The following is a 21,365-nucleotide window of genomic DNA, read 5'->3' on the forward strand; positions in this document are numbered from 1 at the left end:
TTTTTACTACACTAAGTACTGTTTTTATTATCTTTATCCAGACCTCTCATGTAGATGCCTTGCAGTTGACTTACATTTAATATTCACCAATGGGATATGTGTGTGTTTGCACATGTGTGTATATTTGCACTTGTGTGTGTCCAAAAGTCTGAATTATATTTATTTGGTTATATAAATCCTATTCTCATTGTTTGTTTAGTTTTGAATCAAGAAATTGAGGCCTTCAGCTTTCCTGAAGATGCCTCCTCATCTAGACTCTCTGAAGACCGAGTTGTCAGCGTGAGCTTCAGAGTTCTCTACCCAATCGTGATTACCAGTCTTGGCGTGTTCTACGATGCCAGTGATGTTGGTTTTCAAAGGAACATCACAGTCAAGTTGTATCAGACAGAGCAGGAGGTGTGTACTGGCATGGACAGGATTCTTCTTCTTTCAAAACAACTTTTGTTGTGGCCCCAAGTAAATTGAAAGACCTCTTGTGGTTGTGTGTATTGGTTGAAGTTATAGTATGTTGCATTGCAGTGCTGGTTTGGGGAGAGATTACTGTAGACACAAGAGTTATGTAATACACACACACACACACAAACACACACACACACAGTTAGACTGGACTAGAAATTCCCAATATAAATTCTTCAACCTTCACTAATGAAGGTGTCAGATGCATGCGCTAGACAAAAGACAAAACTGGTGCTGGCAAAATTGTATAGCAACCTGTAGAAGAATAAAATTAGATCTATATCTTTTTACGTTGCATAAAAACCAGTTCAAACTGGATCAGAAACCTTGATTTAATACTGTAAACTGCTCTGGGCAAACACTTCAAGACATGGGTACAGGCAACAAATTTCTGAATAGAATCCCAGTAACATAAGAAACAGCCTCAAGAAATAACAAATAGGACTACATGAAACTAAAAGACTTCACAACAAAAGAAATTTATGAACAGAATGAGAATACTACAAAATTAGAGAAAGTCTTTGCAAGCTATAGTTCAGAGTTGATATTTGAATATATAAAGGACTATGAAAATTAAAGAACCTGCCAGTCAATGAATGGCCAGTGGTTGAACAGTTCTCAAAAGAAAAAAATAAAAATGTTCAGTATCTCTAGCCATCAGATCAGTAAAAATTTTACTGCACCCTAGTTAGAATGATCAGTATCAAGAATAACAAAAAAATTCTGACAAGGATATAATGAAAGAGGAACCCTGATCCACTGTTAATGCAGCCACTGTGGAAACCAGTGTGACCGTATAATCCAGCTATACCACTCTGTGCAAATACACAGAGGACTGCACAGCCGTCTGTAGGAATCGTCTCACATCTGTGTTTATCACTGCTCTTTTCACATAGTAGGGAACATATGAATCATGAAAATAGGATACATACAATAGAATTTTAGTGATAAAGAAAAATTAAATTGCAGAAAAATGGATGCAAAAAAAATGACCTAGAAAACGTTATGTTAAGTGAGGTCACCAAAGCTTGAAAGACGAATACCACCTGTAGTGTTAAATAATGAAAAAGATTTTCCATCCCACACTAGTGCTGGCTACTCTCTGGCCCCAGTGGTCTCGCTGCCTCTATGCCTAGCCCCACATAGAGACCACCAATTTTGCAGCTTTCTTGTTTCGGACTCTGCTCATATTCCCAACCAGACTCGGCAGACTCTCTGGCCCAGAGCTCTCAAAATATCTCCACCCAACTCACCAAGTTCCCTTGGCGGGTCGCTACCACACATCCCAATTCTGTGGTGGGCTTGTTACCTTTCTCTGGAACCCAGCTGAATCGGAAAACACCACACAATCTTAGTTTAGAATCAACAAGTAACAACAATCACTGGGCTCAGCAACTAACATTCTAATTTGTAAGCCATTCTAAGTTGCTGATCTGCCACCTGAACAGGGGGCTCCCCTACCAGATTTTGTCTTTATCGTCTTAATCTCAGGGTTGTGGGTTCAAACCTCACATTGGCCGACACCTGTAGCAGTAAATATTAAACAATGTTGAATGGTTCCAAGCACCAGGCACCCTACCTCCTGCTACTCCCTGGTCCTAGCAGTGGCCGCCCTCTTGTGACTTTCTGCTTCGGACTCTGCTCACAGTCCCAGCATCTGTCCCCTGCGGTTAATATACTTTATACTGATATAAACTGCCCACTTAGGTAAAACAAATTGTCCTATAATTATCCATCCCTTATAAGCTATTCATAGCTACTTGTGGCTATTTAAATCCTTCTCCTCCTCCATCACGTCTCCTATCTCTCGTGCCCTTCAAAAACTGCCCCTGTCTTTCTTTCTCACTGCCCAACCACAGGCCTTGCCTTATCTTGTGCCTGCTCTCACCTGCATATAGACATCAGTTCACAACCACCATAAATTATCTTTCATAAGATATGGATCCTAGCCTCTCACTGTTAAATAACTAGTAAGATTAGATACTGTGAATGATCTATTATAGGGCCTCTCATTACACCCCTCAAAGATGAGTTGCTTTTTGTTGGTTTGTTTTGCTGTGACGAGCAGTTAAGTTTGCTGGAGGAGACTCTGCAGTGCACAGAGGCTGAGATCCTGCTTGGCTCTTTTGCTTTTAGTTTGTGCTGTCTGTGTTCTGCTTCTGATGCATGTGACACGGGTCAGCCGCAGATCAGGGCTGTTTATATGAGGAATTTAAGGCTCACCCTTTCTCACCCTCTCCTCTTCCCTTTCCCTTTCCTTTCCCCAACCTATGTATGTATATCAACTTTTACTTGAGTTTTCCTTACATTTGATGTTTTTATTCCACCTGCATCCTCTGATTTTTTTTTAAGTTAATGTAAGAGTTGTACCTTCAACAAAGAGCACTAAGGAGAAGGTGGAATAGACCCAGTCTCCCTTTTTCTGCTTTTTGATTCTCTTTCAGGTTTTGCCTGTATGTGAATTGTAGCCTCCTTCAGACTTTCTTGTTGTTTACTGGTTTGTTTTTGGTTTTTAAGATGGAGGGAGTCTGTTTGATTTGTTTTTGAGATAAGGCATCCCAGATTGTCCTTAAACTTGAAATCCTCCTTCCTGTCTTAGCCCTGAGTGCTAGATTATAGGTGGGCACCATAGCTGGTGAAGATCCTTTTTATGTTTTCCCATTGTACATTGTTATCTATAGAATTGGTTTGCTATTACTAGAAGCCTCTTTTCAGTTTTTTATGTATATGAGTGCCCTGTTTACATGTACCCCTGCATGCCAGAAACAGGAATCAGATCCCATTACAGATGGTTGTGAGCCACCATGTGGTTGCTGGGGATTGAACTCAGGAACTCTAGAAAAGCAGACAGTGCTCTAACCACTGAGCCATCTCTCCAGCCCCGCTTTTCAGTTTTTGTTGGCTGGCTGGTTGGTTGGTTGAAGTTTTGTTGAAGTCAGACATGGTCAAAGATAGGACTGTAATTCCAATGTTCAAGAGGCTAAGGTAGGAGGATTTCTACAAGTTCAAGGCCAGTACAATCAATAATGTAAATTCCAGGCCAACCAGGACTATATAGCTTGAACCACTCTCCTTCCCTCCATCTTCCTGTATGTATGTATGTATGTATCTATGTATCTATCCATTCATCAATCTATCTATCCCCACTGAGTCTAGTTAGTTCTGTATGTATAAAAATGGGCCTGAGGTCATCCCCTGGGGAACCTACCACTAGTCATACTTGAAAAGAAAAGTGAGTCTCCCTCCCCCAGAGCCAGCTGTCAGTAGCTCCACAGCGAATGGTGGCACTCCTCCCTCTTTCATGCTAGAGTCTCTAACTGACTTGATCCTGTGCAACAAACTTGTGTCCAGAGGACAGTGTTTCACAGCATTCTTCCTGGGTTGACCTTCTTTCCATCCAGGGATGACTGTGCCCACCTAAAGTCCAGCACTAGGGGAGCTGAGCTTGAAGATCACAAGTGTAAGGACAACCTGTGCTACATAATTAAATTTGTGTCCTAAAAAATTGATAAAACTGCTAATGCAGTCAGCAGTGTTAATAAAAGATTAAATGTCTGTCTACGTAAAGAATGTTTTGTCTGTGGGCTTAGCAGTTAAGAGCACTGGCTATTCTTCCAGAGGTCCCAAGTTTAATTCCCAGCATGGTAGTTACAATCCCATATAACTATAATCCCATGGGAATCAGTATCCTCTTTTGGTATGCAAATGTACATACAGACAAAATATCCATATATATAAAACACATAAATATTTAAAAAGAATGTCTGATTTGTTAATGTGTCAATAGACATAAATTAACATTAAGAGAGGGAACCCATTTATAATTGTGGTTTCTGTTAGAGTAGCTTTATCAAATTACTGGACTGTAGCAATTTAGTATTACTGTGGTAAAAGTATTAATTTTTTTTCATGGAAGAGCTGAAATGGTTGAGTACTTATCTAACATTTCCCTAAAAGAAACATGCAAGCACACAGAAAACAGTACACATCCTGAGGGTCAGTCCTCTATTTTATATGTGTTCTCTTCTGAAAGTTCTTACTGAAGAATTTTCATGCACATGTTGTTTTCCAAAGAAATGTGCGAACTTTCAGTTTGTTCTTGGGTATGTATGAGGAGTAAGTACAGTATGTTGGTTCATTATATGAAATATGTTGACTATTTGAGATCTTAATAGCAACTTTAATTATCTTAGTAATCTCATTCAGGCCTGGTGGCTCAAGCCTGCAATCCCAGCTGCTTAGGAAGCTGAGGCAGGAGGATCAAATGTATTCTTAGCAACTTAGCAAGACACTGTCTCAAACGAGGGCTGTGTGGCTGCCATTGGTAGCACAGTGCCTGCCTAGGACAGAGGGGCGGTCGACCCCTGGAACTGTGGGGCAAACAGTGCAGCACTTCAATAGTACTAGAAAATCTGAGAGGTGGGCTGCATCTTGTAACATAAAATAGATTAAAAAAATAAACTGTTTTAAAACAACCACAGCAAGCATGATCAGCAGCGTTGTGGATGTGCTGAGAAGATCAGTCGCATATACCGTGTATAACAGGAAATCTTTGTTCTGTTCTTCCCTACCCACCTTGCAGGAAGCCCTTTTCATCGCTCGGTTTAGTCCTCCAAGCTGTGGCACACAAGTGAACAAGCTGTGGTATAAGCCTGTGGAACAGTTCATCTTACCCGAGGTATGGCTGTAGTGAAGGCCGGCCGCAGTAGGTTTTGTAGGTGTGTGTGCTTTGTTGCAGCACATCAGCTCTGTAGTATGGAAGCAGCAGTACTGACAGAGCCTGCACTAAAGTTCGCAGTTACAGCAACAGGATTTCACAGCCAAGTATTGCCTGTTGCCATGGTTAACTTGAGAACCTTCTGACTGTCTTAGTGACAACAGGTAGTATTAGGTCTTAGTGGGTCATTTGGGTGAGTTAGATGTTTTACTTACCTAAAGAATTAAAAAAAAAAACATGGCAGGTGTGGTATTGCACACTTTCCATCCCAGCACTCTGGAGGCAGGCAGATCTTATTAGTTAGAGGTCAGTCTGGTCTATAGAGAGTTCTAGGACAGCCAAAACAAGAAAAGAAAAAAAGGTTCAGGTAGGATAATAGGCAGTATTTTCAAGTTAAATAAAACTTTAATAACAATGAACACTTGTGGATGATGTCTGGAAGAGACCGGTTTGGCTTGTCAGGTGTCCTAGTGGCATCCTGAGGGTCTCCCCAGTGTAGCAAGGACTGTGCAAGGCAGGTGCCCATCCACCAGACTCGGCTGTTCACAGAGTCCAATTCTGAACTTAGTGCTTTGAACCACAGTAGAGGTTAGGGACCTGGACATCTCATAGCTGAGTTCAGATGTGAAAGCTAGAGCATTAACACTTCCCCCAGCAACCACTAGTTTCATGGTGGTATTCCTATTAGGGCATCAGCAGAGTCACGGGTTTTTATGGTGTGTTTCCTGGTTTTATCAGCCCTATGATAGAAAATTGAAAGGTGTGTGTGAGGCGTAGCGGTCAGCTGTGGTATGGATGGGGATGGGAAGAGTGCTTGCTGCAGCCCTACCTCATACAGCATCAGAGGACATCAAGGTCTTTTGCACAGTAGATGTCTGTGAAGATAATCATGGCCCCGTTTACACTAAATGAAGTTGGGTACCAGGAAGAGCTACTGGCAAAGAGCAAATCAGATGCTAAATGTCATTTAATTGGGGACAAAGAATGGTGTATTCTGTTTTCACACCTTCTCTATAGGCTTAAGGTAAAGTTTTCACAATACCTGTGCTTTGGTATGGCTCATATGTCCCTTTTGACCCTTGGCTTTACTTTACTCAGCATACTTAGGCCATTTCACTCATTCCTGCCCAGATGTCCCTAGAGAATTCCACATGTGCTACTTGATCCTGGGCTTTCAAGTGGTGTTGTCTTCTTCCTCCCAACCATTTTCATTTCCTGTTTCAGGCTTGGGTCTAAGATTTTCTTAAAGCACCCAAGCCAGAATTTTGCTTTAGATCTTAGAATTTTGAAGTGATGTTTCATCCAGGAGAGATGGGACCAAGCATGTTATCACAGAGTCTTTTTCTCCTTCATATTGTCACATTGCCGCTTAGATTTTGTGTGTTCAGTAGTGACAGATAGTTGGAGGGTATCAAGGTCATTACTTAAGCTTCACTCTTAAGCTCTTCTCCATCTTTGGAACCAGATTTCTTCTTGGACAGAAGAGGAATTATATATACAATTCGGCCTCTAGGCAGTTCCTTGGAACCTGTGTTGTTCGGTCGTACCACAGCAGCTAGTTCTTCTCTCCTACCAGCCTTGGCCACTCTGCTGACAACCCCCAGTCTTCCCCACTTCTAAGCAAAGGATGGGGTTCATAGCTCCGTGGTGGACAGAGAAGCTTCAGGCCTACCTTAGACCTTTCCTCTCCTTAGCCTGGTATTACAGCCTGGGAATTGCTTATGATTCTGAAGGTGGTGTTGATTCTCACTTTTCTGGCCTCACTACTTCAGGACATGCCTGCCTTTGTGGTAATCTGAATCTCCTTCTGAACAATATCTACCTCAATTTCTTCCAAAATGCATTTTTTTCATTACTGCATCTATGGCAAATGTTGGTAGTACTTAAAGATAATGGCTATTTTGTTTTAATTTCTAATGTTCAATATATAATGAACCAAGGCTTGGCAAGTGTTAGTCACATATTAAAGATCTATCACATTAATTTGCACTTTTTATGTTTTCCTAAGTTTTATAGAAGAGAGAGTCCAATGAAGTTGGCTAATGACCTTATAAAGTAATAAAAGTAACTATTCAAAGGCAATTTCAGTATGTACCAAAATAAACACATAAACATACTTTTCCCCAGTAATTTCTCCTCTGGGAATTTATTTTAAATAAAGTATTAGGGGAAAGAGACATTTTCCAAAACATTCCTATGTTACAGTAGCCATCTGATTTCTTTTTTTTTTTTAATTGGATATTCTCTGCATTTATATTTCAGATGTTATCCCTTTCCCCCAATCACATTCCCCTCCCCTTGCTTCCATGAAGGTGCTCCCTCTCCCAACCACCCTCTCCCACCTCAGCACCTTGGTGTTCCCCTACACTGGGAGAATGAGCCTTTTCTGGACCAAAGGCCTCTCCGCCCATTGATGTCAGACAATGCATCTGGGGCCATGGCTCTCTATGCAAACTCAATTCATTGGTGTTTTGTTCCCTAGAATCTGTGGGGGGGGGGGTTGGTTAGTTGATAATTTTGTTCTTCCCATGGGATTGCAGACCCTTTCAGCTCCTTCAGTCCTTTCTTTAGCTCCTTCATTGGGGTCCTCGTATTCAGTCTGGTAGTTAGCTGCAAGCATCCTCCTCTGTATCAGTATAGCTCTGGCAGAGCCTCTGAAGAGGCATCCATATCAGGTTCTTGCCAGTAAGCACAACTTGGCATCAGCAATAGTGCTTGGGTTTAGTGGATGCATGTGGGGTGGCTCCCCAGGTGAGGCAGTCTCTGGATGCTCTTTTCTGCAATCCCTGCTCCTCTATTTGCCCCTTTATTTCCTTCCATGAACATTTTGTTCTCCCTTCTAAGAAGGACTGAGGCATCCACCTTCTGGCCTTCCTTCTCTTTGAGCTTCATAAGTTCTGTGGATGATTTCTTGGGTATTCTGAGCTTTTGGGGCTAGTATCCACTTATCATTATGAGTACATTCCATGAGTGTTCTTTTGTGACTGGGTTACCTCACTTCAAGTTCCATCCATTTGCCTAGGAATTTCATGAACTCATTGTTTTTAATAATTGAGTAGTATTCCATTGTGTAAATGTACCACAATTTCTGTATCCATTCCTCTGTTGAAGGACATCTGGGTTCTTTCCAGCTTCTTATAAATAAGGCTGCTATGAACATGGTGTTCCTTGTTAGATGTTGGAGCGTCTTTTGGGTATATGCCCAGGAGTGGTATAGCTGGGTCCTCAGGTAGTACTGTGTCCAGTTTTCTGAGGAACTGCCAGACTGATTTTCAGAGTGGTTGTACCAGTTTACAATCCCACCAACAGTGGAGGAGTGTTCCTCTTTCTCCAAATCCTCGCCAGCATCAGCTGTTTTTGATCTTAGCCTTTCTGACTGGTGTGAGGTGGAATCTCAGGGTTGTTTTGATTTGCATTTCCCTGATGACTAGGAATGTGGAGCATTTCCTTAGGTGCTTCTCAGCCATTCCATATTCCTCAGTTGAGAATTCTTTGTTTAGCTCTGTTCCCCATTTTTTAATAGGATTATTTGATTCTCTAGAGTCTAACTTCTTGAGTCCTTTGTATATATTGGATACGAGTTCTCTATCAGATGTAGGATTGGTAATGATCTTTTCCCAATCTGTTGGTTGCCGTTTTGTCCTTTTGACAGTGTCCTTTGCCTTACAGAAACTGCAATTTCATGAGGTCCTATTTGTCAATTCTTGATCTTAGAGCATAAGCCATTGGTGTTATGTTCAGGAAAATTTCCCCTGTGCCTATGTGTTCTAAGCTCTTCCCCACTTTCTCTTCTATTAGTTTCAGTGTACCTGGTTTGATGTGGAGGTCTTTGATCCACTTGCACTTGAGCTTTGTACAAGAAGATAAGAATGGATCAATTTGCATTCTTCTGCATGCTGACTGCCAGTTGAACTAGCACCATTTGTTGAAGAGGCTGTCCTTTTGCCATTGAATGTTTTTAGCTCCTTTGTCAAAGATCAAATGACCATAGGTGTGTGGGTTCATTTCTGGGTCTTCAATTCTATTCCATTGATCTACCTGCTTGTTTCCGTACCAATGCCATGCAGTTTTTATCACAATTGATCTGTAATACAGGTTGAGGTCAGGGATGGTGATTCCACCGAAGTTTTTTTTTTTTTTTTTTTTTTTTTGTTGAGATTAGTTTTTGCTATCCTGGGTTTTTTTTTAATCATTTCAAATGAATTTGCAAATTGTTCTTTCTAACTCTATGAAGAATTGGTTGGAATTTTGATGGGAATTGCATTGAATCTGTAGATTGCCTTAGGCCATTTTTACTATGTTGATCCTTCCAATCAATGAGCATGGAAGATCTTTCCTTCTTCTGCGGTCTTCTTCAATTTCCTTCTTCACAGTCTTGAAGTTCTTGTCATACATATCCTTCACTTGCTTGGTATTCCCCAGGGTATTTTATATTGTGACTCTTGTGAAGAGTGTCAATTCTCTAATTTCTTTCTCAGTGTGTTTATCCTTTGAGTAGAGAAAGGCTACTGATTAGTTTGAGTTAATTTTATGCCCAGCCACTTTGCTGAAGCTGTTTATCAGCTATAAAAGTTCTCTGGTGGAAGCTTTGGGGTCACTTAAGTACACTATCATGTCATCTGCAAATAGTGATATTTTGACTTCTTCCTTTCCAATGTGAATCCCTTTGACCTCTTTTTGCTGTTTGATTGCTCTATCTAGTACTTCAAGTACTATACTGAATAGGTAGGGAGAGAGTGGGCAGCCTTGTCTAGTCCCTGATTTTAGTGGGATTGCTTCAAGTTTCTCACCATTAAGTTGGATGTTGGCTACTGTTTGCTGAATATTGCTTTTACTGTGTTTAAGTATGTGCCTTGAATTCCTGATCTTTCCAGCCATTTGATTTCTATCACGTGTCTGTCAGCAGACAACAGCTGTAAATCAGACCTCAGCTAAATGGCATGCTACGCCCACATTAGAAGAACAGCTCTAACAGTTGTAGCAGTATTTGAAAATTGACACAGCAGAACAGCCAGGCAGTGTCTGTAAACTCCATGGCCCTGTTTGATTGTGTTTTAGATACACTACCATGCCAACATGCAGTGTTCAAGTTGTGGCTTAAATTTTTAACTGATGTGTTTTGGGGTAGGGGTAGGGGTAGGGGAGATGACTTTTTTTTTTTTTAAGTTTCATGTAAATACTTTCTTAAAACCAAAATGAAAGGGAAAAACAAATTGATTCAATATCATTTTCCTCCAAAAGAGATTTGAAGGTACAATCGTGTGGGAAAGCCAAGATCTCCATGGCCTCGTGTCCAGAAACCTGCACAGAGTGACAGTGAACGATGGAGGGGGTGTCCTCAGAGTCCTCACGGTAAGCTGTGCTTTCTGTGCACCGCTTAGAAGCATCAGCTGTTCTGTGTGCATACGTTTAGAGTTCACTCTTACCTCAGACAGTTTTGGGCAGGGGTTTTAAGTGTACACACTAGAAAGTGTTTCTGAGCCCTTGTAGTGAATGTACATGGCATAAGCTGTGTTCCTATAACTCCCGCATTAATGAATAATGGAGTTTTGCCTTAAAGCTGATACATTTTAAAGTATGGTATTTTGTTCCTCGGTGTTAACGGTTTAGTACCGTAGTTTACACCCACGGAGACTGAAGCAGCAGGATTGCCCTGGCTTTGAGACCAGCTGGGCACAGCGGAGGAATGGGAGAAACATTTCCTCCATAGTTGGCTATTTTACCTTGAATGCAAAATGTTATTCACCAAAATATTAAGCCGAGCACAGTGTCCTGTGTTTCTGGCTCCTTGTCAAGCTAAAGCTAGTAGATTGCTTTAGCCCAGAGTTAGGGCTGTCATGGTGCCTTTAAAAAGAGCGAAAGAGAATGCTTGCTTTTTTTTCATTTTGAAGAAACTCTGGAGTTTCTGAACCATATTTCTCCTTTAGCCAGATTTTCCTCAGGTCAGTTTCTCAAATGTAGCATGGTAAGGGTACAGACAGACTTAGTAAGAGAGAGGCCTGTGTGGTGTCACAGATAACTTTGCCATCCCCCTTGGTAGTTAATATAATGAACAGGAAGACGCTTGGCATTTAAATGTAGGTCAATAATTTCTTGAATATTAGCCCCGCTAACATGAAATCATTCCTATTTTGAGTGTCATGTCTTTTATTATTTATTCAGAAAACATTTCTTGCATAGCCACTGAAAGGCAGGCACAGTTATCCCATCAAAGGTCTATAGTCCAAGGAGGAAGTGAGTCAAGGGCTTATAAGGCAGAGGCCTTAGAAGGTGAAGGCCTATGACCTACATTCAGTGAAAACTCCCAGGTATGTACATCTGTACAAATAAATTAACTTCATTTTAAAATGTTTAAAACAAAAAAAACTATTAAACAAATGGACCCACAAAGTCATAGTTATAGTCTTAGTCTTGCAGATCATAAACAGTATTTTACCCGTTATTTAAGATAGAGGAATTTTATAGAATGGACATACTTTTTTCTTTTATTATTTTCAGGACAGATGTCTTTAGTTATGCCACCTTCTATTTGTGAAACTTTAAAAATACTTAGGATGCACTAAAATTCAATAATATTTGAGTTTGTTGTACTAAGGAAATAAGTTTTCTTCTAAGTCGAAGACTAAGATCAAATATAAAGACCAATGATCTGCTTTGGAGGAAAGATAGTTGTGGAGGATCAGAGACAGCTTAAACATTCAGCTAACTGAAGAAGGAAGGGGAGAAGGCCCTGAGCAGGAGATACTTCACCAGGTCTGCTCCTTGCCAGTAAGTGACGATGTCAGGAATATTTAAAGCTAGGCTGTGACCTTGAGGGAAAAGTTAATAAACTAGTCCTAGTTAGCTTTTACTGTCAATTGATACAGCCTAGAGTCATCAGAGAAAGTCTGTGGCCATGTCTGTAAGGACTGTCTTGATTGTTAATTGATAAAGTGGGCCCATTACATTGTGGTGGCTCTGTTGTGTGGACAAGTGTCCTGGGCTATATAAAGAAGCCAGCCAAGTGTGTTTTGTGAGTGAGCTGTCCAGCAGCACTCCTCCCTGATGTCTGATGTATCCTGTGAGCTGTGACTGAGTTTCCAGGTTAGAGATATGCTGCATCAAGTAGTTAGCAAGGCCCGCCTCTAAGTACATGCGTTAACTTCCTTCCATAACTTCCTTCAGTGGTGGATGAAACCTGGAAGTGTAAACAGTCTTCTCACACACTTGCTTTTAGTTAGAGTGCTTATCACAACAACAGAAAGCAAACCAGAACAGAATGAGAACTAGAACATTGGTAAGTTCTAAACAAGCCAAAACCAAATAGAACATATAAACAGTTCTAAAAAGAAAGCATACCACAGTTATGGAGCTAGAGTTGAAATCCACAACATTCTACAAACTGTACTTAAAATTGAATATGTGTTTTCCAGTGTCCTCAGAATACTTTCTGGTGGCCTTAAAATGGTGTGTCCCTTCTGACAAAAGGAGTTTGTTTGTATAGGAAATATATGAAAATGCTGATGACTGCATTTGACAGTTAGCCTCAGCCCCAGTGGCTGGAGGAGAGCTCTGGAAGGCAGCCATATTGAAGCACAGCACAGAGAAGGCAGCAGTCAATGGGTGGGGGAATCATGGGGAGGTGACTGATCAAAGTGCCTCTGAGAGGCAGGACCGCTGGCAGCAGTAGGAAATTAGTCGCCTTCTGACATGTTGGGGGCAGAGGATGACCTAAGGAAGCTTTTCTCTACATGGTCCCTTCATTCTCAAGTGCCCTAAGATCTTACCAAATGTTTGTGTTTTTAAAGTGATAGGGTTAGATATAAATTAAGTGGTTTTGTCCTATTGTTTTTGTGAATGAGCACATTATTTAAGTTGGAATTCTGAGCACTGGGCAGAAGGTCAGGCAGGAGGCTCAGTGGTGCAGAGCGCTGCTTATCTTCACTACTCAGAGTTCAGAACCACCATGGTATGGAGCCTGGCATATAAAAGGCAAGCTTGGTGCTGTGAACATACATGCATATGAAATATCTATGTACATAAAGTAAAAATAAAGATATAAAGTAAAAAGAAAACCAATCACGGCATCAGTCTCTGCTGTAGGGCTGGCACTTTGGGGCATCTGCTGGCTCAGCTGTGCACTCGTAGCACATTGTCAGTCAGGAAATGCCGGAACACTTCTGTTTTCATTCCTTTCAGGCGGGGGAAGGGGCACTGCCTCGTGACTTCATGGAAGGTGTGGAGGGAATTGCAGGTGGCTTCATCTACACTGTTCAGGGTAAGTCGGCTAGCGCAAAAGCAAACTAGGTGTTGTTAAACTTGGTTTATAATTGAACTGTGAAAGGTCATCTTGCCATGTTAAAAGTTCCTAATTGTGCTAGGTACAATAGCATATGCCTGAAATGCTGGTACTTTACAGACTGTAGGAAGATTATGACTTCAAAACCATCCTGAGCTATGTGTGGTAACATCCTGCCTCCAAAACAAAGCCAGAAAAGCTCCCTTTTAAACTAATGCATTCTGTTATGCTAGTAAAGCATAGCTGAACTCTTTCTGTTGGTTCCAGTTTTGTTGTTTACCAACATAAGAAACTGCTGCAGAGAAGTCCCCATGTAAGATAGGATGTCTAATGTCCCATCACAAGTACGTTTCACTGAGCTGTAACTCCACCCCACCTGTAGATCCTAAGGAATGTGTGCTCCATTGGTTTCTTGGGGAAGGAATTCTGGGTACTGAGTGTGCAGTTGTGTTTTTCTTCATTAGTCAGCTTTTCCTTTTCAGATGGTGATGCACTATTACGAAGCCTTTACTCTCGGCCCCAGAGACTTGCAGATCATATACAGGACCTGCAAATGGAGGATGCCTTACTGCAGGAGGAAAGCAGTGCCTATGACGACATTGTCTTTGTGGATGTTGTGGATACTTACCGCAATGTTCCTGCAAAATTACTGAACTTCTATAGATGGTAGGTTGTACAAAACATCATCAAGCCACTGAGATTTCAAACTTTAAAAGACTCATCACCTGGGATTCAACCTGTTATATCCTGGATCTTGGAAAAAAAAATTTTTTTTTAATTTTAAGGATTTAAAAAAATATAAGATATTGTATATTCTATTTTATATAATAAAATGTATTTTTATGTTTATTTATATATGTTTTAATTATTTGTGTGTATTTGTCTCTTTGCTATGTAAGTTCCTAGATCCTCTGGAACTAGGGTTACATACAGTTGTAAGCTGCTCTACTTGAGTACCAGGATAGTTAAGTGCTGAGCCAGCTCTCCAGCACCTGCCTCTTTCTGAAGACATCTTTGAACATGCTGTCACTTTATTTAAATAAACGTATCCACAGTGTGCATGGCATTAAAGGGTCAACATCAACAAAACAAATTAATTCCCTTGGATTCATTCCTACATGCATTAGGTGTCTCAGCCTAGCCTTGGATGAACTCATTGAGTCTGTAAACAGTCCCCTTTTAGCTTTATTCTATCTGCCCCAATTCCCTAATTATGATCAAGTAAGTTATTCACCTGAATTCTTCTCAACTAAATATCTACCTTCTATTTCCAGTCTCTATCCAGTCAGCTTCCAGACTCGGCATTTGGGTAGATGCAGTGAGTGAGTGGTCCATGCATGTTGTGCGGCTGCAGAGGCTGAGACAGAGGCTCCTAGAGCACGGAGCCAGTTTGCACACAGCAAGGCTCTCCCAACTTCCTGGAGCCTCCAGTGGTTCTCAAATCTTGGCTGTGTTCTGTCTGTGACAACAGTGTTAGAATTCTAACCATAGTTAGCTTGTGTCTGTGCTGTTTCTGAGGAACAGTGCTCTCTCACAAGGCTGAGGTACTGACTCCCTGGAGTGACTTAACTGCTGGCCTGTTCGTGGCTGGGATTTCACAATTTTTCCTTATCTTTTGAAACCTTATCAAGCAAGGACTTATTTATTTGGAAGGCTCGTCAGATTTCTTCCCTTCTCAGGTGAGAAGTTCACAGGGGCATTCTGGGTATGTCTTCTTGGAGTCATAATCTGTACATGGTCCAGTTAGTTTCTTGAAGGTAACATTATCTAACCTGGACTAATTATTATTTTGGTAGAAAGCAGATGAGTCTGGAATACTAGGTATCTGGACAGCAGTAGATAAGGAGCCTCAGAATTCTCGTGTAGGAACTCTATGAGGAGTTTCAGGAATGGGAAGTCAGGACTTGGATTGGGGTGGGGAGGGAGCACTAGAATTTCTAACAGATTCTTGAAGGCACTGCCTTTCCCCCTCCTGCTCCTAACACACCTCTCCTGTTGTTTTCTGCCTACATTCTTTAGTGTTGTCAAACCTCAGCAGAGCTGTTTTTAGATCTGCCTCCTTGTAGCCCACATTACCACCCACCATCTGTTTTTCAGCATGCTTTATGCAGGAAACCCTGGGGACAGAAAAGAGGACTAGTGTTCTACTAGTAGGAGGTACTAGCAGCACCATCTGCATTTTAAATCAGTGTTTACATGACCTTACTCCCACAGTCACCAGTGAGCTAAACATCTTTTATAACAAAAGCTTCTGACTGGCACATACTATGTGTCTGTTATACTGTTACAAATAACTTAAAAGGCTACGTTTTGTGGCACACACCTTTAGTCCCATCACTGCAGAGGCAGGAGGATTTTATAAGTTTGAGGCCAGCTTGGTCTGTGTAGTAAATTCTGGCTGGTTCCCCTAAAAGTCTGTACGTACAAACGTGCAGGGACCGACAGTCAGGTAGGGAACCTGGTTTTGCCTTGTCTGATGCCATGAAATTTTGGTGTCTAGAGAAATGAAGGAAGTTCTTACAGAGGATTGGTGGTTTATAATAGTCTAAATGCAGGAAATTGGTTCCAAATACAAGTATGTTTGCACCGTATAAGTCATCTTTTAACCCATAATGTATTTTTTGAGACCATCTCACTCAGTATGTAGTAACTAGGTGCATGTGGGGCAAGGTGCAGGTGACAGGCAGGTCTGGCAGCTGATGTGGAGAATGACTGGAAAGCCCTTGTTAGAATGGATAGTCTACTTCAGTCGGACTTTGTTCTCATTCTTCTGTTGTCCCAGCTGATCAAGTGAGGACCAAGTGCCATCGATGGCCGCGGTGATGGTATTCTGTGTGTAGGCTAAGACCCTGGAGGTGCACATCTGCCTGGTGTAGTGCTCCCTTCCAGTGACTTGCATATTTCTTTTTCTGTCAACAGGACTGTGGAATCCACCAGCTTCGGTTTGCTGCTCAAGACAGATGACGACTGTTACATAGACTTAGAGGCTGTATTTAATAGAATTGCTCAGAAGAATCTAGATGGGCCTAACTTTTGGTGGGGAAAGTAAGTGAAATATGGATCGCCAATACCTGACTAAGTATGATTAATTTAGAATGAAATATGCAAGTTACTTTTTCACAAAAAAAAGTATGAAATTTGTTGATTATATTCTCTGGATTAATATACTGTTCCTAATATCTGAGGGACTTTTTTTATTATATTGGAAAATCTCAGGTTTATTAACCAAGAGTCAAAGATGTGGTTTTTGTTTTAGAAGCACGTGGTCTTCTGAAACTGTTGTATTCTTTTTGTTTTTGGTTAGAACCACGTACAACACATTTCCTCAGCTGTTGTATTTGCTACTTAAGAACTGCACGACTGGTGACTTGGTGTGTTTGGTTTCATTTGAGAATGTCCTGAAACACAGGGTGGGCTTTTCTTAGCTTCCATTCAGAAACTGAGAGTATACCTAATCTTTATAAATACCACTGGGTAAATAATTCCTTTTCTTAGGCTGTAAGAATTTTTCCCTTGGTCATCCCTTTGGTAGTGATCAAAGTAGTCTAGTAGAAGGATGTGGCCAGCCATTACAAAGAAGCCACCTTTGTAATATCTCAGTTTCAGGTTGAATTGGGCAGTGGACAGAACTGGAAAATGGCAAGAGCTGGAATACTCCAGCCCAGCTTACCCTGCCTTTGCATGTGGGTCAGGGTATGTGATCTCCAAGGATATCGTTGACTGGCTGGCAGGCAACTCCGGCAGGTTAAAGACATATCAGGTAAGATCACTCATGCAGTCCCAGTGTCCTGAGATGTCCCTGAAGCAGAGCTAACTTACCATGGTCATCCTTTCTCTGTAGCAGTCACTCCCTAAAGATCAGGGACATTTACCTGACACTTCTCAGACTCTAGCCATAATGACTATTCCAATATTTTATTTGAGCCTGCTTTCACTGTTTTTAGTCTTTGTTTGGAAATGTATTCTGTGGAGGAATTACACTTCTGTTGATAAAAAAGAAGCTCAAGAAGTGCTTTTCTTTCTCCTGGCTTGGTTATAGAGTCAGGGACCGTGTAGGCCCAATGTGTTGGTGTAAGGAATATGAGGAAAGGGCTTGTTTGCTGTGTGCTTCTAGTCTCCCATCTCTAGCTCATGCTCACACATCTGGGTAACCTTTTACAAAAACATTAAGAAGTTTGCATTTGACCATGAGTAGGGTGAAGATGTCAGCATGGGCATTTGGATGGCAGCCATAGGACCTAAAAGACACCAGGTAAGCACGTATGAGTATGCTGGCCGCAGAGCCTCTCGGAGGTGTTCAGGTGAACATCCAACCCTTGTCACAGGAAATAAAAGGCTTCTGGCATCCCAGCTGTGACTTTAAGTCACAACACTCTACCTCATTATTCCTCATAATATTTATCTGTTCAAAACCAAAAAGAAATGCTGTGAATTAAAGATCCTTACCCTCAAAGAATAATTAGGTCTTCATATTTGATCAAAAGTTCCTTATAGTTTTACACTTTAGAATCTGTTGACTTGAGTTTCTGGCAGATGATAGTGAGAAGACCTCTCAACTCTCTGACAGCGACTTCACCTAGAATTTTATTTAGAAGAACCCAGTGGTGTGGTGGTGGGAGTGGAGGCAGAATGTGTGTGCAAAGACCAAAATGGAAGGTAGCAGTCCTGGGCCTGGGAGGAACGAGCTTTTTGCCTCAATTTTCATATTGATTTCTGGATTCTTGTACCTTCTACTCTTGACTGTAGAAGGTACAGAAAAAAGGACATGCAGTGCCTGCCATTCAGAGCCACACGTCCACACTTACTCAGTGAGGACAGGGAAAAAAAAGCTTGAGTCCTGCTGCCACATCATACTCTCAAGCCTCAGCAAATCAGAGCATTGTGACTTGCAGTTTCCATAGGCTGTATGTGGAGCTGGTTGATGTGTGGAGATCCTTTATTGTGACCCTACTCTCTTGAATAGTCATACACAGGATATTTATTTTGTTCTGCCCTATGAGGCACTGTCATTTCTAAGTAATTCACACTGCTCTGGAGCCAAAGAGCCTCTTGGGCAGAAGGCTTTGTTCTCTTCCATGTACCCAAGGCATAGTCCCCACTTGCTGCACACCTCATTCTAGGTGTGCTTTTGAGAGGCGGGGATCACCAAGTACCCTCAAGGCACAGGCTAGTTTCAGCAGTCCATGTCCATCAGAGACAGCATGGTTTTAAAAGATCCTTAGATCTTATCCAGGAGTTGTGTTCTTAGATTCAATACATGCTCTGTTATCCTGTTGAGCAGTATAGTACTTGGGACTTGGGCCAGGCATCTTGGACATGCCTGCTCTTCTTATAGCATAGTGACAGGAGGAACTCAGCTTCACTCTCACAGCATTTGATACTTAAATGAGGTGATTTAAAAAGACATGGTGCAGCCTAAGATCCCTGCTGCCACTGCTTTATGACCAATACTCCCTGTACTTGTTTTCATAGAATTGCATGTCCTGTGTCCTCTGAGAATCTTAATATATTTAACTGATAATACAGTGACTGCATATTTATGGGGTGGGGTGGCACTGGTGACTCTTAATCCTCATATAGCAGTTTCTGTGTTCACAGCCCTGGGACTATATGGCGTGGTGCTTTCCCAAACTCAGGAGCCATCTCATGAGCTGTTCAGATTTGGTAGAGTACAGTTAGGTGTCATATTGTTTTTTCCTTTCTGATTCTGTCTCTTACTTTACATTTGTTTCTCAACAGGACAGCCTGTGGCTGTGTGAGAAAACCTGTGAGACAGGAATGCTGTCTTCTCCTCAGTACTCACCAGAAGAGCTGAGCAAACTGTGGGAACTGAAGGAACTGTGTGGGGATCCTTGTCAGTGTGAAGCAAAAGTACGATGATTCCCAAAGACCAAGGGCTGAGCAGAGCCGTGGCTGGTATTGAGCTGTAAGCAGCAGGGTGTCACTAGTGTTTGCACAGATCTTAATGAGTCAACTGATAAATGTAACATAAGTTTTTATTTATAAATGAAAGATTATTTATACCAAATTATTTTATAAAAATGTTGCTAAGTTCTGATCACTTAGACTAATTAGTGACTCATTTTTGGTTAAATGGCCAAATTCAGAATATAAATCCATTTGAATCTCAAGCAGGATTAAATCTGAAGCAGGATTACAAAATATCTGCATAACTTAATTAGGCCAGAAGGAAACTACAAAGATGCTGTGTGGCACAGGGGCCATATATACCAAAGTCTGGGTTGCTAGAAATACCAGTTTGTGGATCTCTGATACAGACAGCCTGGCCTTGAAAAGGAAATGTTGAAAACCGAAGTTTGGTATCTTACTTTAAAAATGTTTATTTACATACATATCATGTTTTCTTTTACTGTTTAATGTAAATCCTGAATGTCTCAACTTAGTACTGAGACATTTACTCCCACTAAACTTTGTGAGTATGAGTAAAAGTAAACACCTCAGGGTTCAGCGTCACAGGGAAGTGTAGGGAAGGCAGTCTGCCCTGCCTGATGTTTACCTAAGCCTGAATAGGAAGACAGCATAACGTAGGAAAGTGTGTTGCAGGTTTGGAGATGTGTTTCCTCAGCTTAAAGGACATTTTTCAGAATGACCAACCAAATCACTGTAGTAAACTGTTTAAAAGTTAAGTAGCTCACAGCAGATGTTAATTCTATTCAGATTTATACTGTTTATACTTCATATTGACATCTTCACATAGTGAATGCTGTGAAAACAAAGGGCAGAAAAATCAATAGTAATGAAAGCCTTTATTCTTCTATGAATATACAACCAAACGGTCTTTTCCCAACGCAACACCATTTGTGAGGGCAAAGGTGCACACGTCCCGGTCGTTAAAGTTGGACTACCATCGCACTAGTAGGCAGTCTCCGTTCTCCACAGAGTAAAACTGCAATGGCTGCAGGTCATTTTCTAGTTCAATTTCTCTGCCCGGCATCTAAAATTAGAGAAGACAAATCTGATGGTGCGTGCAGCCACGCCACCCTCCAATGGCAGGAGAGTTTGTGAAGTCAAAGGCTGCCTCCATCTAGAGCCTACTGTGTACGGCTCACAGTTCTGTGGAGAACTAAGCTTAGCAACTTACCTTGGAACTTTCATAGGACAACAGAAGTTCCGACACGGGAACTTTGAGGAGACGTGAGAGCAGTCCCTTTACCTTTTGAACTGTCATGGAGTCTATCAAAGAAAAGAAACTTAAATGATGACTACATGTCTAAACAGCTCAGGCGAGGCAGCCACTGAGTCATTCTTTTAATAAAGTGGGAAATGGAGCCAATGCTTGACACAAGTGGTCTTGGCAGTGAGGTGTCATACCATTTTAGTAGCATTTATTCCTCAATCCAAATAACCAGAAATAATTATCCCACTGAAGAGGACAAAAGGTAGGCCTTTGTAATAACTTCCTAAGGGGTTGCTGAAGATCCCTGGAGTGGGGGCCTTGAGGGGCGCCTCTCAGCCTTATTTCCCCTCTAGAAGACTTAAGTGGTTGATGAGGTCCCTCCCAGCATGAGATTCCAGTCACCATCAGGGTGTGCACACACGTGACCACTAAGTGTGGGAAAGTAACTGCAGAACTGGTTGGTTAACATACTAGGAACTTCTTTCCAAAGACAGGTTGTGGTATATAGTGGGTATTTTGGTGAAGAGTATACAGCAATAGTGTGGTGTCCACAAATACTACAATGTAGTCAGTTATTTTTCTATAAAATTTTTATAAATGCTTTGTTTTCATGCAACTTGTGATAATAAATCTTCTCTATTTTAGAATAAACTAGCCTTTTCCTGTTTTGACTCACTTCAACAGCTGCAGAACCCTGATTGTGCCTGACCAAATTTATTGTGTCTAGAGAGTGGACTGGATCCCATGTGAACAAGGAGGGGAGGGGAGGGGAGGAC

The 21,365-nt window shown here is 41.4% G+C and overlaps 2 protein-coding genes across 6 annotated transcripts in view; one reads left to right on the plus strand and one right to left on the minus strand.

The window, feature by feature from the left end:
• The window catches only part of B3GALNT2 (beta-1,3-N-acetylgalactosaminyltransferase 2), a 39,497-nt gene extending 18,233 nt beyond the window's left edge, over positions 1-21,264 (plus strand). The window contains exons 4-12 of one of the 2 annotated variants that reach the window (XM_080917947.1): positions 200-396; positions 5,039-5,134; positions 10,415-10,525; positions 13,352-13,430; positions 13,934-14,117; positions 16,371-16,496; positions 17,052-17,211; positions 17,647-17,703; positions 19,191-21,264. In XM_080917947.1, the coding sequence (XP_080774073.1) occupies positions 200-396; positions 5,039-5,134; positions 10,415-10,525; positions 13,352-13,430; positions 13,934-14,117; positions 16,371-16,496; positions 17,052-17,211; positions 17,647-17,703; positions 19,191-19,331 (1,151 nt within the window). In that variant the 3' untranslated portion in view covers positions 19,332-21,264. The remainder of the gene's footprint in view (positions 1-199; positions 397-5,038; positions 5,135-10,414; positions 10,526-13,351; positions 13,431-13,933; positions 14,118-16,370; positions 16,497-17,051; positions 17,212-17,646; positions 17,704-19,190) is intronic. The other variant, XM_080917948.1, reaches the window with a different exon arrangement.
• TBCE (tubulin folding cofactor E) overlaps positions 20,274-21,365 on the minus strand; it is a 34,185-nt gene continuing 33,093 nt past the window's right edge. For 3 of the 4 annotated variants that reach the window (XM_080918393.1, XM_080918394.1, XM_080918395.1), the window contains 2 exons: positions 20,554-20,645; positions 20,274-20,406 (listed from right to left, as the gene is read on the minus strand). In XM_080918393.1, the coding sequence (XP_080774519.1) occupies positions 20,314-20,406; positions 20,554-20,645 (185 nt within the window). In that variant the 3' untranslated portion in view covers positions 20,274-20,313. Of the gene's footprint in view, positions 20,407-20,553; positions 20,646-21,365 lie in introns of those variants that run through there. The other variant, XR_013975063.1, reaches the window with a different exon arrangement.

Source organism: Micromys minutus, assembly GCF_963924665.1.
Source record: "Micromys minutus genome assembly, chromosome: 6".
Lineage (NCBI taxonomy): Eukaryota > Metazoa > Chordata > Mammalia > Rodentia > Muridae > Micromys > Micromys minutus.